We start from the raw sequence: 17,893 nt of genomic DNA, 5'->3' as shown, positions 1-17,893 counted from the left end.
AGGAAGAGAGTTAGTATAGCTTGCATACAAGAAACTAAGTGGACGGGTGAGAAAGCTCGGGAAATAGAGGATACCAATTTTAAGCTATATTACAGTGGCAAGAATAGACATAGGAATGGGATAGGAATAAAAGTTGCCAAGGGTCTTGTAAAAAATATAGTTGTGGTCATTAGAAAAGGTAATAGGATTATGTTAGTTTAAATAGTTATCTGAGAGAATATACTGAACATTATTAGTGTATACGCCCCCCAAATAGGATTAGATGATCAGACTAAAAGAGTTTTTTGAGACCAAATGGATGAGGTATTACAAGAGATACCCGTAGGAGAGAACCTAGTTATAGGTGGTGATTTCAATGGCCATGTAAGAGTAGATAAATTAGGTTATGAGAGGGTGCATGGTGGGTATGGTTTTGGTGATGAAAATGAGGCTGGAAAGAGTATTTTAGATTTTGCGTTGACTTCTGACCTAGTTGTGGCCAATACTATGTGTAAGAAGAGAGAGGAGCATTTGATAACCTTCAAGAATGGGTCAATTAGGAGCCAAATTGTAGAAATTTAATGTATAAAGAGAAATAGAGAATTGTATTATTGATTGATTTATATTGATATCAATTACAATGATTCATGATTCCTATATATAGAAGAGGGTGAGTGTGTAGTAGGTAAGGAGTAGGTGAAGTGGAGGTGGTAGTGGTGTAGTGGGTTAGGTTTAGTGGAGTAGGTGAGGTGGTAGTGGTGTAGTGGGTTAGGTTTAGTGGAGTAGGTTTAAGTGGGTGAAGTAGGTGGAGAGTAGGTGGATTTTAACACAAATAGATTACTTTTTAGTAAGGAAAGGAGACCATCTAAAATGTAGCAACTTTAAGGTGATTCCTAGAGAGAGCTTGATGTCTCAACATAAGATTTTGATACTAGATTTATGCTTTAAAGGGCAATACCAAACTCGGAAAGATAGTAGGCATCGCAAGACTAGATGGTGGAACCTAAAAGGGGATAAACTAAACACATTTAAGAATAGAATGGATAAAGAAGGTACTTGGACTTGGAATATGATGTTAACATTATGTGGAACTTGATGGTCAATTGTGTGAGAAGAATCTTAATGGAAGTTCTTGCAGAGTCTAAAGGAAAGAAACCCTAACTTTAGAGAAACTTGGTGGTGGAAAGAGAAGGTCCAAGCAGTAATAAAGACGAAAAAAGAGAGCTTTAAAAAGTGGCAAAATGATAGCACTGAGGAAAACCTTAAGCGCTACAAATTGACCAATAAGGAGGTCAAAAAAGTAGTGAAAGAGACTAAGTTAAAAGCCTATGATGACCTATACACTAGACTAGATAGTAAGGAGGGAGAGAAGAGGATATACAAACTTGCTAAGATAAGAGAGAGGAAAATAATAGATTTTAATCAAGTTAAATGCATCAAGGGTGAAGACTCTAAGGTGTTGGTGAAGGATGAAGAGATTAAAGAGAGGTGGAAGAACTATTTTGATAAGTTGTTAAATGAGGAACATGGAGGTAGGTCAAAAGGGGAGGAAGTAGGCAATAATAAGGAAAACCATGACTAGAGGTTTTATCGTAGGATTAGGGCCTTTGAAGTGGAGTTTGCACTTAAGAAGATGAAATTGAATAAGGTTTTAAGACCCGATGATATACCTATTGAAGCATGAAAATGTTTGGGTAAGAAGGGGGTTGTTTGGTTGACTAGGTTATTTAGCAAGATTTTGTTGACTAGAAAAATGCCAAAGGAGTGGAAGAAGAGTATTTTAGTGCCAATATATAAGAATAAAAGAGATGTCTAGAATTGCAACAACTATAGAGGAATCAAGTTAATGTGTAAAAGTGTAAGAGAGAGTGATGAAACATCGATTGCGAGATATAACAGAGGTATCAGAGAATCAATTAGATTTATGCCTGGTAGGTCAACAATGGAAGCGATCTATCTTTTGAGGAGAGTAATAGAAAAGTATAGAGAAAAGAAAAGAGACATTCATATGATTTTTATCGATCTTGAGAAAACATATGATAGAATACCTCGGGATATAATTTGGTGGGTGTCAGAGAAGAAATGGGTAACAAAAGGTTACATTGATGTGATTAGGGATATGTATTAACGTGTGATGACCACTATTAGATTGCCTGTTGAAGAGACGAGTGAATATCCAATTACTGTAGGGTTATACCAAGGATTAACCTTAAGTCCTTATTATTTCGCGTTAGTTATAGATGAGTTGACGCGCAATATTCAGGATAATGTGCCATGGTGTATGCGTTTTGCAGATGATATCGTGTTAGTGGGAAAACTAGAGAAGGAGTTAACACTAAGTTGGAGATTTGGAGAAAAGCACTTGAATCTAAAGGATTTAGGATAAGAAGAATTAAGATAGACTATATGGAGTGTAATTTTAGTAACAGTCACAATGGAAGCAGACAAGAACTACATAAGAGTGAACATTTTCGTTATTTAGGATCGATTATCACAATGATTAGGGAGATTGGAGCGGATGTGATCCACAGAATTAAGGCGGGTGACTTAAGTAGAGGAGTGCATCTGGAGTAATGTGCGATATACACTACCCATTAGACTAAAAGGGAAGTTCTATAGAACAACTATTAGACCAACGATGTTGTATGGAACGGAATGTTGGGCCACTAAGAAACAACATGTAGATAACAACGTATAGATAAGATAAGTGCTGCTAAGATGAGGATGCTAAGGTGGATGTGTGGCAAGACTAGAAAAGACAAAGTTAGAAATGAGCATATTCGAGAATGGCTAGGAGTAGTACTGATAGAAGATAAGTTAAGAGAGAATAGATTGAGATGGTTTGATCATATACAACAAAGACCAACAGAGGCAGTAGTGAAGAGATGCGATACAGTGACGGTAGATGGTAGTGTTAGCGAACGGGGTAGACCTAGATTGATGTGAACTAGTATAGTAAACAGAGATATGAATCTCCTTAATTTAACTAACGAAATGGCCTTGGATAGAGTCAAGTGGAGAAGAAGGATTCATGCAGCCGACCCTATTTGATGGGATTTAAGGTTTGGTTTGGTTTGGTTTGGTTTGGTTTGGTTTGGTTTGGTTTTATCAATCGGCTTCTCCTGCTCTCTCCTTGGTCGGAAGATTTTGACCTATTTGGTGTGCGAGGGAAAATTTCTACTTCAGTTTCTTCCCTAGTTTATTCAACTTCTGCTTCAGTGGTTTTGTTTTCTCTGGTTAGTTCTTCATTGGTTAGTATTTTGGGCTAGTTATAACTCTACTTTCGTTTTGCAATATATCTAATGATAAGATACGTGCATTAGTATTCGATTGGATGGGTTTAACTACTCGTATTGGTCTCATGTCATGAAGAATTTAATAGTAAGCAAAGGCATGTAGGGTTATGTTATTGATTCCACGAAACAAGCTGATTAATCTAATGAAACCAAGGCCGAAGTTACCAAATGAGACAAAGAGAATGCTCAAATTCTTACTTGGTTTCACAATTCCATGCAACCAAGCATTGGTGTGAACACTAGATCATTACTTCCTAATTTAGCAATATCTGATAAAGTGGTATGGCTGCCTTCCAACACTGGAGATTTCACTGTTAAAACTGCTTGGGAAGCTAGTAGAGTGAAGAAAATGATTCAAACTTGGCATATAGTGGTCTGGTTTAGTAAAAATGTGCCTCGTTGGAGTTTTGTGGAATGGCTAGCTATTTTGGGTAGATTGACTACAGGGATAGACTAGTCAAATCAGGAGTTACTACAGAATATTTTGTGCGCTGTGTGTTAATGGTGTGGAGTCCCATTCCCCTTATTCTTTGACTATCCCTAATCTTCTGTTGCATGGAACTTGATTTTGCAAAGAAACCAAATTTCTAGGGGTCACATTGGGAAGTGGTGCAGATGTCTGCTCTTCCTTTCTAGGGGTCAGAAATATCCCTAATCTTTTTTATTTTATATTTAGCATTCTAGGTTACGTCATCTGTCGAGTGATCGTTTGAGGATATTAGTTCGGTCTGGACATTTAGGCAATTTTTCTATTGATGATATTTCTGAGTGTCGTGGTTGTAAATTGGCTAAAATGTCTGCTCTTCCTTTTAATAAAAGTAGTTCTATTTCATCTTCTCCTTTTCAATTGGTTCATACTGATGTTTGGGGTCCTTCCCCTATAGTTACCAAGGGTGGTTCGCAATATTATGTGTCTTTTGTGAATGATTATGGTCGGTTTACCTAGGTTTATTTGATGACTCAAAAATCTGATTTTTACAAAATATATTCTAATTTTCACTCCATGATTCGCACTCAGTTTTCCATCACCATTAAAGTTCTTCGTTTTGATTTTGGGAGTGAGTAATTCTTGTCTGAGTTTGATAAGTGTTTAGTTACTCATGGCACTATTCATCAGTCTTCATGCTCTAACACTCCTGTCGAAAATGGTCGAGCTGAGCGCAAAAGTCACCATCTCCTTGACATGGCTCGCTCTTTGTTGCTCTCGTCTTTTGTTCCGTCTATTTTCTGAGGAGAAGCTGTGCTCACTGCTACATATCTTCTCAATCGAATGCCTATTCCTCTTCTCTCAGGCTCATCTCTGTATGAGCGTCTTTTTGATGTTACTCCCAATTATTCTCTTCTACGTATTTTCGGGTCTGCATGCTTTGTGCTCCTTCCTAAACGGAAGTGCTCTAAGCTTAGTTCTCATTATGTCCTATGTGCCTTTTTAGGTTATGCCATTAATCAAAAAGATTATCGGCGCTATGATCCTGCCACCAAAAAGCTATATGTGTCTAGACATGTCACCTTTTTAAAAAAACTACCCTACTACACGACACCTTACACCCCTGTCCCTATTACCAAGGATGAATTGGTTCACATTGACCCATTTCCTCCTGATGTTTCTTCCGATGAGTTTGTTTCTGATCGTGAGGTCTCTACTTTGCCTCTTACTAACACTTCTGATATCTCGCCAGCTATTTCCTCTCCAGCTTCCACTTTCCCTGCTCCTCTTCTTGTTTATCAGCGATGCAAAGCACTTCCGAGCTCGCCTGTCTCTAGCTCTACTATCCCTCCAGTTGTTTCTTTGGATCCCGCTCCTCCTGCACATCGCTTTCCAAAGCGAGACCGTCATCCTCCAAACTGGTATGATTTTGGTAATACATGTTTTTTCCTTTCCTATCAGTCTTTTCTTTCTTGTCTTCATACTTATTTTATGCCCAAGTCCTACGAGGAAGCTTGTTATGGCCCCAATTGGATAGCTACCATGAATGACAAGTTAACTGCTTTGGCAAACACTCAGACTTAGGATTTGGTTCCATTACCTACTGGTAAGAATATTGTGGGTTGTAAATGGGTCTATAAGGTCAAAACCCTTTCTGATGGTTCTTTGGAACGGTACAAAGCTCGTTTCGTTGCCCAGGGCTTTTCTTAGGAGTATGGGATTGATTACAACGAGACTTTTGCCCCCATTGCCAAGATGACTACTATTCGTACTCTTATCTCTATTGCTGCTGCCCATCACTAGCCTTTGTTTCAACTAGATGTCAAAAATACTTTTCTGAATGGGCATCTTGCTGAAGAAGTGTATATGTGCCCTCCACCGAGTCTCTCTCACCCTTCTAGTATTGTTTGTCATCTTCGCCGCGCTCTATATGGTCTCAAGCAGTCTTTTCATACTTGGTATGAGCGATTTCACTCTGTTACACTTCAGTTTGGTTTTCGCCCTAATCATCATGATTGTGCTCTCTTTGTTCGGCGCACTTCTATTGGCCTTGTTCTCCTTCTCTTATATGTGGATGATATGATCATCACTGGCTCTGATTATAGTACTATTAAGCAGGTTAAGCATCAGTTATTTCAAGAGTTCGACATGAAGGATTTGGGGTCTCTTCGGTATTTTCTTGGTATTGAGGTTGCTACTTCTCCTACTGGGTATCTTCTCTCTCAGACTAAATATGCCCGTGATATTCTTTCTTGTGCCAATCTCACTGATGACAAAATTGTCGACACTCCTCTTGAGTTGCATGCTAAGTTTTCTACTTCTGATGGCGTTCCTTTTGAGGATCCCACTTTGTACCGCGAGTTGGTTGGGTGCCTTGTTTATCTCACCGTTACTCGTCCGGATATGTCCTATGATGTGCACATTCTCAGTCAATTTGTTTCCGCTCCTCGTGCCACACACTGGGCTACCTTACTCCATACTCTATACTACCTTCGTGGCACCTTGCTGCAATGTCTGCTGTTATCTGCCTCTTCGGACTTGACTCTTCGTCCCTATGTTGACGCTGATTGGGCAGGTAACATCTCTGATCGCAAATCCACTTCTGGTCTTTGTTTTCCTCGGCGATTCACTCATATCTTCGAAGAGTAAGAAACAGTTTGTTGTTGCTCGTTCCACCGCTGAGGCTGAGTATCGTACCATGGCTCATGCTACTTCTGAGATCAATTGGCTTCAGTGGCTTCTTTCTGATATGGGTGTCTCTCTTTCTCATCCAACTCTGTTATATTGTGATAATCAGAGTGCTATCCAAATTGCCCATAATTCAGTCTTCCATGAGTGGACCAAGCATGTTGAAATAGATTGTCACTTTGTCAGACAGCATCTTCAGGTTGGCACTATTACTTTCCCTTTTGTTCCCTCCTCTCTTCAATTGGCCGATTTTTTTATGAAGACTCACACTGTTGCTCGTTTCCGTTTTCTTCTTGGCAAACTTTCGATACTTTCTACACTCGCATCCTCAGTTTGAGAGGGGGTGTGAATTATATAGTTTATATTATTCATTAAGGATAGTTTAGTCCTTTAGGTTGTTAGGATTTGATTCTATTAGATTATATATTTGTACTCATTTGATTGATGATTCAATTAATTAATACACAAGTTTGTTATCACATGTATCTTGAATCCAACTTTGCCAAGCAATATGAGCTCGAGATGTCAATCCGAAACTCTACACTGCGAGATTCAAGAATTTTATAATGAAATGACTGCATACTGGGACCAATTGGCACTCATAGAACCCGCTGATCTCCAAGTACTTGATAGTTATGTGAAACACAGGGAGAAACAATGCCTTGTCCGATTCCTGATAGCTCTTTGGGATCAGTTTGAGCCACTTCAGGGGGCTATTCTACATTAGTCTGCCTTGCCTCTATTGTGATGCCATTCGAGAGCTTGTTGCAAAGGAAACTTGGTTTAAGGTTGCGCATGTGTTTCAGTCTTGAGGATCCTACTCCATCATGAGTTGGTTAGGTGTCTTGCTCATCCCACTGTGACTTGTTCAAATAACTCTTATTATGTTCACATTCTCAACCAATTTGTCTCTGCTCCCATTCCACCCATTGGGCTGCCATGCTACGTGCTCTTCGCTACATTCATGGTACTTTGTTGCAATGCCTACTGTTGTCTGTTTCTTGGAATTTGACCATTCATTCCTATGTTAATGTTGATTGGGCCAGTGATGTCTCTGACCGCAAATCTACCTCAGATCTTAGTGTTTTTCTGAGAGATTATCTCATCTCTTGGAAAAGTAAGAAACAGTCTGTTGTTGCTCACTCCACCGCCGAGATTGAATATTGTGCCATGGCTTATGCCACTTCTAAACTAGTTTGGCTTCACTAGCATGTTTCTGATATGGGTGTTTCTCTCTCTTTCCCGACTCCTTTATATTGTGACAATAAGAGTGTTGTTCAAGTTACCTATAATTTGGTTTTCCATGAGCGTACAAAGCATATTGAGATAGATTGTCACTTTGTTCAGTAACATCTTCAGACTAACATGGCGCTATTACTCTCCCTTTTATTCCCTTTCTCTCCAATTGGTCGACTTTTTTACGAAAACTCACACTACTGCCCGCTTTCATTTTCTTCTTAGTAAACTTTTGATACTTTCTGCGCTCACATCCTCAGTTTGAGAGGGTGTATGAAATATATATTTTATATTATTATTATTATCTTTTGCTTAAGGGTAGTTTAATCTTATTCTATGTAATTAGGACTAAGGTTTTGGTAGTTTACCTATATATATTGTACTTCAACCTTTTCCTAATCATTGAATAATACACAACATATTATCTTTGTTAATAAATACAACCGAGGTAAGGCTTAGACTGAGCCAAGCTCCTCAATTGGGCTGAGCCCATCTAGCCCCACCAATGTGGGCTAAACCCTGAAAAGACCACGGATGTGGGCTGAACAAGGTCTTGGATCAAACGAAAAAGTTGGGCCAAGCCCAGTCTAATGAAGACACTTGGGCCAAGTTAAGCAATGGCTAGGCCCAGTTACATAAGTGAAGGTTGGCTGCTTGTTGGGAATGTCAGGGTTGGACTGTAAAACCCAAGTTGTGTGTAGGATTATTTTATTGGATAGATTAGTAATTAAATTAACTTATATGAGTCATTTATTAATATCAAAGAATTAGTTATGAGATGGCATTATATTTCCTATTACTTAGATGGGTAATTTTGTAACTTTAAGAAATTAAGTTAATAAGCCCACCTATTGTGGCTTCAAGTCTTGGAAAACAAACAAAACAGAGGCTATGAATTGCTCCATAGGCGGCTAGGGTTTGAGAAGGTAAAAGAAAAAAAAAAGAAAAGAAAAAGAGAAGAGAGGCTTGTGCTGCAGAAAAGGTTCGGAAGAGTTAAAGGTGAAGGCAGCAAGCAAGGGTTTGGAAAAGTTTAAAATTAAAGAAAAGAAACCCAAACCAAGGAAGAGGGAGGATTCATAAGAGTGGTGATTTTGCTTTATTCATCACTTAGGTATGATTTATTTTATTGTATTCTTATCTATGATTTTGGTGTTAATATATCAATAGATGATTTTATGGGCATATATGATTAAATAGATATATTGATGTAGTCTATGTTGGGTATAGCGATCCCGGATTTACCCTTGTTGTATAGCGATCCGGACATGTGTCCGTGGATGTTGGTAGTTGTTTATTATCTTGTTTACATCCTTTCTTACTTTGTATTTGAGTTATAGGATGTGTTGAGCGGGATTGTTACAGGTTGGTTGAGTTTAGAAACCAAAACTAGTTGCCCAGATTTTTGGCCTGTCCGCTCGAGCGGAGGTGTTGGCGCTCGAGCGGGGAATACATCCATCCAGTATCTTGTTGTGCAGTGTTGTGAGCTCGAGCGTAGGGTTGGGAGCTCGAGCGTAGGTCTGTTTCTGCAAAAGTGCTGAGCGAGTGCATTCTGCGCTCGAGCGGGAGGTTGGCCGCTCGAGCGTAAGTCTGTGAGTGGCCGCTCGAGCGGGGTGTTTTACGCTCGAGCGGAGACCTGGGTTAAAGACCCGAAGTTGTGACTTTCCAAATCACTTTTTGCTTTCTCTTCTCTCTCTTACTTTTCCAAAATCACCATTGTTGAGCCTCTCACTCTAGACTCTACCTTCTCTCTAGGTTTTGATCTAGTAGGAGTGATTTACTCACCTTTGGCCTTTACAAAAAAGTTGTTGATCGTCGAGGGCTTCATTTTAATCTGAAAATCTCGGGTTTTGGAGCACGTTGGGTTTTGTCGTCTTCTCCTTTGGGACTCCGAATTTGAGGTAGGGATAACCTACTCCTCTCTATGGGTTTTGTCTTTAAATTTTGGTATTTTGAGATGTTGGGCTTGGTTTGGTAATCTTGTAAAGGTTTGGGGCTTTTGTGTAATTTTACAAAGGTTGGGGTTTTATTCATAATAAACCTAGTTGCATGTTTGGCATAGAAAAATGGAATGATTGTTGAATCATTGACGAAAATGGGACCTAAGGGTTGAAATGGTAATTATGGAAAATGGTCTAATTACATTGGTTAATTAATTGGGATAATTAATTGGTGAAAAATGAGGAAATGAAATGTTGATTGAATATCCATTTGTGCATTTATTTTCTGTTTTAGAAATAACTGCTTTGGGCTATCGGTGGAGGATAGTCGTGATTGTTGTAGACAATGTATGTTGATTAGGCAAACTGAAACTAATCAATGGAATGTGTTATGGAACTTAACAGTTGCTAGAATACATTAATTGTTTGTATTGTGTGATTGTATATAGAACCAATGTGTTTATATACGTTATGTGTAGAGGAGGAGATAGGGGATGTACTCCGCGGTTTAGGGGAAGATAGGGGATGGACCTCTAAACCGGATAGGTATTTGGAGGAGATAGGGGATGTACTCCGTAGACAGAGCTCATATGCTTGTCTAGAGAAGTGAAGATAGAGCTCATATGCTTATCTTTGTGAAGTATGAAGTGTGGATACAGCTTGTATGCTTATCTGTGGATATTGTTGATATACATATCTGTTGTAAAGTGTGGATACAGCTTGTATGCTTATCTGTGGATATTGTTGATATACATATCTGTTGAGAATGTGGATATAGCTTTTATGCTTATCTGAATGTGAGATATAGTTTTTATACATATCTGTGGAAGTGATGATAGAGCTAGCATGCTTATCTGTTGAAAAAGGGAAAATGAAAAGTAATTGGGACTTGTAAGTCGTTGACATAAATATGTAATTTATGTGATTGAATCAGTGGTGACCAACTATCAATTGCTAATGTTTTAGTCATTGTCCATGGTTGGTTTAGTGTATTTCTACTGGGCTGTGGCTCACCCTATATGGGAATATCATTTTCAGGTGCAGGAAGCATGCCACCTCCAAGGACATAGCTGGGAGGCTTGTGGCGGGCATAGTTTTGTCGTTTCACTTTTGATGTATTATATGTGTAACTTCAAGCCAAGGGCTTAATGTGTAAACGAGTTAGAACTCTTGTTGTAACCAAGTGTTGACTTGGAAAGCTGTAAGCCCGTAGGGCATTTTGTTTTGATGTTTACATGTAATACTAATGTGACGGAACTCTAATGAATAAAGGAATGTGGTTAGTTAATATGTAAATACTTGTCTTATCTGATGGGTTTAATGTTATTATTTTGAGGGCGTTACATTGGGGGTCTCGGTTTCACTCAATTTTAGAGTATATTTTGCATCCCATTTGGGTGGTTTATATTTTGAGATTGATATGTGATGGGTTAAGTTTAATGGTGGTGTATTTGTGGGATACACGATTGACTACAAGCAATTACAAATTTTTACATGTATATAAACAACAAGAGAATAATATGGGTTGAGAATTTCAATGGGGGTTATTTATTTGTTTTGATGCTAAATCGTGGGAGTTCCTAATAGACTATTGGGTTAATTTATTCTATTGTTGTTACAAGAAGAGATGGATGGATGCACATAATAATTGTTTATGCGGTGTAATATTTTATTAGGTTTGTGAGATTGAGGTGGATCTTGATAATTTGAGATTAGCTTGGGAAATATTATTTTAGCTGTTTGAGGTAAGTAACCCTCTATCACTGTTGGTTCATTTTTATTCCTATCGAATCGTTTAAAATTATAAATATTTATTTATAGCCTTCGTGTTCTCTTAAAATAAAATATGGGTCAAGTATAAAACAACATCGAATATTATTATGAAAATTATTTGAATATTTGGTGAAACTATTCTGAAAATTGTACTAAACGTTTATTCTAAAAATATTGAATGTTTTATTTAAAAGTTGTGTATTGTTTGAATTTTGAACATCACTCTAGTCTGACTATGATTTGGACCCTAGCCAATGGGGGTTATTTATTGGCACAGAAACTAGTTTCTTTTGGGGCTTTACCACCAGCCTATGTGTGGTTCTGGGCCTTGTCACGGGCTATGTGACCATAGTCAGTAAGACTTGGGTTTTGTGAATCAAATCATTGAACCATCTGAATATCGAACCATCGATTTGAACAACGAATTACTTTGAATTATCTTGTTGGCTTTTCATTTAAAATGTATTGTACATTGATTATTTTTAGCTATGAAACCACCTTGCAAATAATTGTTCATTTATTGAACTGTAGAAAAAAATTATATTTATTGGTTATCGATTTATTTATTTATTTTTGTATACTTGATCCAGCTAGCAGTGATGGTTGGTTATTTACTGGGCTATCTAGCTTACTCTAATTTTTTTTCAGATTCTGAAGAGTAGAGCTGCGCGGGATCTTTTTTTACATGTGAGAGTGCCGAGAGTAGGACCATGATTTAAGTATTTGGATTATTGTTTTGTTAGTGGATTAAATTAGTGGACTTGGTGGACATTTTCATATGAGAACTATTTATTTTTATGGATTTTGGCATTATGACAATTAAGGATTTAATTTGAGTATTTTATTTTGTGGGTTATGTGATTGAATTCTTAGCCTTGCATGCTTACTTATATGAGTGTGCGGCGTTGTCACATAGCTTGGGGCGTGACATGGACTGAACATCGTATGGGCCAAACACACAAAGCAAAACAAACCCGATAAAACCACCATTTAGGCCAGACTGAGTTGAGGAGTGGCCCAAGAACAAACGCTATGGACCAGAACTTGACCTATGTGCCAAAAGGCTCTGGAGCCGAACAAACCATTTGTTAGGGCTAAACAAGACCGGGAGAAAGGCTCTGACCTTGGGCACAACTCAAGGTTGCAGAAGAAAATACACGTCATCATGATCCCCATGTGTTGAACAAAACGGTTAGGAACGAATATTGCGTCACAAGGATACGAATCATTCACATTGGCATGCGTGCCTAACCGATTCGTGGTCCCCCACACCCAAGTGTAATGATGGCTAGCGCAGGGGAACCGCGTGAGATGTTCCACACTCACCTTAGGGAGCAAGGCAGCGCTACCTATATAAGGTAACTATCTTCTTTCTAAAAGAGGATTCCATTCGACTCTCTCTGCACTCAAACTCTCTCCCTATATATATATATATTCATTCTATTTTCCTTCCTATGTGCCTGACTTTAGCATCAGAGTGGTTCTTTGGCCAACCTCGGCTGAGCAGCTTTCACAGTGTTCTTGTTTTTGCAGATCTCTGTTCCTCGATTGTCCAGTTTAATTATGGAGCTCCAACTGATTCAACAGTGTGAAATCCCCTCTCACACAAGGTCTAATAATTTTCTAATGTGATAGAGGTTACACATACACAACATATGTGGGGTGGATGGTGAAATACTAAATTCATACTGCATATATAAAATCCCAAATTGAAAATATCAAAAAGCAATGTTATGCATTAAATTAATTAATTTATTTAAATATGGAAATCAGTATTTATGGCACATGACATGACAAGGAAAATAGCCTAAAAATAAAATTTAATCAACATGTTGTTGGGGCACACCGCAAATAAAATAGTCTAAAAATTAACTTCACATCAGCCGCAAATTCCTGGCCCACCCAAGTATTGGGGAAAAAAAAAAAAAGAAGAAGGCGATTGAGCTGCTTACTTAGGCCATTGTCAGTATAAAGTAGTGGATGTGGACCAAAGAGAAGACAATGCCAATTGGCCTAAAAGCAGGGCTGAAATAGAAATATGCTAAAATATAAGGAGTTACAGTACAGTGTACTAATTAAGAAATGGGAATTATTTTTAGGTAAACTACCAATAATTCTTAGACTCATAAATGGCTAAACATAATTTTTTGTTATGATTTTTTATATACCTCATTAAAAATTAACAGTTTAACTATTTTTATAAATTGTCACTAAAATTTATAATTATTAGTATTTTTGTATAACGAATTTTTTAAACTCTTGCTGCACGTTCAAAATTACGAACTTTTTTTTGAAGATTTTTTTACATTATTGCTAAAACTTATAATTAGTGATATTTTTTGTGATAAAATTTTTAAATTGTCATTAAAAATTAACTATTAGTATCTTTTTTAAATAATATTTGATAAAAAAAAAATACCATTAATTATCATAATCATATTGGATCATAAGTCCAGATAAATCCCCTTACTTTTAAACGTGTAGCACAAAAAAAAAAAAATTATACAATCATATAGAGGGGTGCAAGTTGCACCCCATAATTTTTCAATCCCACCACAGAATCACTTGCAATTACAGAATCGATTGCACCCCATGTGTTTGTAAGAAATTGGTTAGACAGAGTAAAAGTAGGTGAGAATGAGATGCGAGATGAGAGAGAGAGAAAGGTAGTACAGTGAAGGGAAGCAATAGAGAGGAGGGCCATTGGCGGAGGAATCGTAGTGAGCGTAGACAGAGTGGTAGACAAGTTGGTGTAGCTTATGTGGGTGCGAAGGTCGCAGCAAGCGCCGAGCAGTGATCTGGCGCCAAAGCTCTCTGGGGTCCGATCCACCTCCTCCTGTTCCAGCAATCGCGTCTTTCAAGCCTCTCTCCACCACCTTCGCCTCCTCCAAATCCAAACCAGCTTTCACCAATTCTCCCACTCCCACTTCGCTTATGCCCCTCCCCATCTCTCTCTCTCTCTCTCTCGCTCTCTCTGTATTGACGTTAATAATCGTCTATCTCTATTTATATACATATATGCCACATGGTGAGTGAGTTGTTAGACTTGAAAGTTGGGTCGCACAACGTGATGCACAATTGCTATTAGCAACTGAATTTCACCTAACCACATGTTATCTTCAAATCAAACCACACTGTTATCTTCAAATCATTTTGCTCAACTGAATTTCACCTAACCACATGTTATCTTCAAATCAAACCACACTGTTATCTTCAAATCATTTTGCTCCGGAATTTGGCAATTTAGGCCTAGTTTGGGAAGACTAAATAAGTGTACTTTTTGAGTTTTTATGAAATATGGGTTGGGTTTGGATTGGGTTTGAAGTGATGTGTTAGAGAGGTGATGTGACTTAAATAAGATGATGTGACTTAAATAGGATAGTAATTTTTTGACTTTTTATCTTTTTTCAATCATGTCAAACTTGGCCTTATTAATCTTTTAATTTAAAAGTTAGAAAATTATTAAAAAATTTAAAAATTAATATTTTATATCAAAAAGTTAAAAAAATAAATTCTTTTACTTTTTGTATATTTTTTCATAAATAATTAAAAAATTATTTCAAAAAATCATTTCAAATATATTAATTATTTTTATTTCATATTTTAATTAAAAAATTAAAACATTAGTAAAATAATATATTAGTAAACGAGTCCTCACTAAAATTAGGAAGACCATTATAACGATTTTTTTTCTTAATATTCTAAAAAATGATACTCCTATTTATGAATGTGTCTATATGACAAGACTAAAATTTTTTATTTTTTATTTTTTTCTTGTAAAATTTTTATTTTTTTAAAAATATTGGCAAGAAAGTATATTTTCTTTTTTATTTTATTTTTTTCACTCACTTTTTATCAAAATCTGATTTCAGCCTGAAACCACAACTTCAAGATCCAATTTCATTACACAACCATATCTCAAAATTGTGATTTCATAGTGAACAAAAAAGAAAAAATTTAATCAGCTTGTTTGATTTGATTTTTCAAGATTCACTTTTTAAAAATTGATATTTTTTACTCTTCATGTTTTTTTATCTTTACTGAAATTTTTTAATATTCTAAGTAGTTTTTTAAATTCTTAGATACACCTAACATAAATACACTTAAAAATTATAATATTTGTAAAAAAAAATTTAGACAATTCACTAAATACCAAAAATACAAAAAAAAATACAAAAATTCAATATATTTTTCGTATTCTTGTATATTTATTAATTTTTTAAAATATTTTTTTACAAATATCTTACTTTTTAGATAGATCTAAGTAAAGTGCATCTAAAAAAGTAAAAAAAAAAAGCTTAAAATTTTAAAAATATTCACTAAAAACAAAAAATATATATATATAAAATAAAAAACTTAATTTTCAGAAAATTAAAACAAAACTCAGTGATAATATCTTAATAGTGAAATTGCATCTTCAAGTTGCGATTTTAAACAAAAAATACCACTATAATTGTCGCATAACATAAAAAATATATTATTATATAGGGTTTGAATTTATATTAGAGATGTGAATTATATATAATAAAATATTTTTATGATACGTGATTATTAATGTATTATTTTCTGTCTAATTTTTAACAGAAGTTAGTTTTAGGAGTAAACTGAGAAAAACTTAAAACATGAAAGGTCAAAGTGGGAAAAAATAAATTTTAAAAGCCAAAGTAGGAAAATGGCCAATTATAAAGGGGGAAAGTATAATTTACCCTAATTTTTATGATAAGGATAAACCACACTAATCTCTCTGGGATCTTCTATTTACACACACTCAATCCACTCTATACACACACTTAATGATAGTTATTTTTATTACAATTTTATGTCTAAGTGAAATTACTATTTTGGACATCATACCCAATTCATATTAACAAACGTTCTCATTCCACATCCAGACTTCGCATCCATCACGTTGAAGCTGTTGAAGCTCTAAGTCCATTGTAGCTACTCCTTCTTCCATTGAAGCTGTTGAAGCTCCAAATCCATTGAAGCTGTTGAAACTGTTGAAGCTGTTGAAACTCCAAGTCCATTCGTAGCTTTCCATTTCCATTAGTTTACACACTAACCGCATCCTCATTCATAATTGTTATGGAGAATTTCTCTTCTGAAAATTCAGATTTTCAAAAGCAAATAAATGTTCATGAGAAAGATAGCCAAGGAAATGTGAGTTTTGCAATGTAAAAGTCTTCTCTTTTTATTTCAACGTCTTTCGGATAACCAGAGTTGAAATATATCATTTTGTTCGGCATTCTACTACCGAAATAATTATGTAATTTCAGAAGTTGTTGTACGAAATAATTTAATTTTTACGACATTCAACTTCTGAAATTTTAAAATTAATTCGGACAACTACATTCGAAAATTAGCATTTTGTTCGACACTGTACTTCTGAATGAAGTAAATTTTTTTTTTCCTCATTTTATATTCCAAATTCGTAAACTGCATACTAAATTTACAATTTCAAATTGCAAATTAATCTTTATAACGCCATTTCAAATTTGTAATGTTACACAAAACATATAGGAATATGTGTCAACTCAAGGAAATCAAGTTTGCGTGGATAGTGTGTTGGATTACACTACTCAATTCATAACTGAACAGGTTCACTCTACGAAATTATAACTTTTATGTTTTGAATTGCTCAATAAATGTAAATGTTTGATAATATTTATTTGACTTTGTAGGTATTCAAAAGTAAGGATGACTTGCTCAACTCGGTACGTGAAGTTGGAAAGAGAAATGGTTTGGTCATTATAATCAAAACATCAGACTATGGTGGAGGGAAAAAAAGACCCAGGATGTATCTTGCTTGTGAGAGGAGTGGCCAATATAGAGCGACAAAGAAGTTAAAACATGATGGCAACAATACATCAAGAACAACCGGTAAGAAGAAGTGTGGTTGTCCTTTTGATATGAGGGCTCACAGGTTTACCACCCATGATGAATGGACATTGACCGTAGTATGAGGATTGCATAACCATCCACCTGCAGAACACCATGATGGGCATTCATATGCGGAGAGACTGCCAAAGGATGAGAAAGCATTGTTAATGGATATGTCAAAGAGCATGGTTAGGCCAAAAGAAATCGTAGTAATCTTGAAACAGAGAGATGCCCTCAATGTAAGCACACTTAAAACCATTCACAATGTACGCCATCGAAACAGGGCTGTACAGAGAGCTGGAAGATCACAGATGCAACACTTATTGGGTGAATTGGCCAAGTATAATTACATTGAGCGCCATCGATGTGAAGAGTCCACAATGACTGTGATAGACTTGTTTTGGGCACATCCTACCAGTTTTGACTTATTTCAGTCTTCCCACGTATATTAATTATGGATTGCACATATAAAACCAACAGATATCGTCTTCCTCTTCTTGAAATTGTAGGAGTGACATCAACTGAAATGACTTTCTCTGTAACTTTCACATACTTGCAGTATGAGAGGGCCGATAACTATGCATGGGTGTTAGCTACATTGCGTGATGTCATGGATGGTTTTGTTTTGCCCGCGATTATTGTTACTGACAGAGAGCTAGCCTTGATGAATACCATAC

General features: G+C 36.3%; 1 protein-coding gene across 4 annotated transcripts in view; it reads right to left on the bottom strand.

Annotated features, from left to right (window-relative positions):
- The window catches only part of LOC145807726 (putative CoA ligase CCL12), a 56,958-nt gene extending 42,431 nt beyond the window's left edge, over positions 1 to 14,527 (bottom strand). For 3 of the 4 annotated variants that reach the window (XR_014351048.1, XR_014351049.1, XM_082906439.1), the window contains exon 1: positions 14,010 to 14,457. Coding sequence is in view for 2 of the 4 variants with exons in the window: in XM_082906439.1 (XP_082762565.1) it covers positions 14,010 to 14,284 (275 nt within the window). In the remaining 2 variants the exon portion in view is untranslated. Of the gene's footprint in view, positions 1 to 14,009 lie in introns of all 4 variants that reach the window. The other variant, XM_082906438.1, reaches the window with a different exon arrangement.
- Positions 14,528 to 17,893: the final 3,366 nt, after the last annotated feature.

Source organism: Camellia sinensis, chromosome 14 (genome assembly GCF_055761805.1).
Source record: "Camellia sinensis isolate YWXY chromosome 14, ASM5576180v1, whole genome shotgun sequence".
Taxonomy (NCBI): domain Eukaryota; kingdom Viridiplantae; phylum Streptophyta; class Magnoliopsida; order Ericales; family Theaceae; genus Camellia; species Camellia sinensis.
Note: the sequence above shows the minus strand (reverse complement) of the source record. Positions and strands in the feature narration are given on the sequence as shown.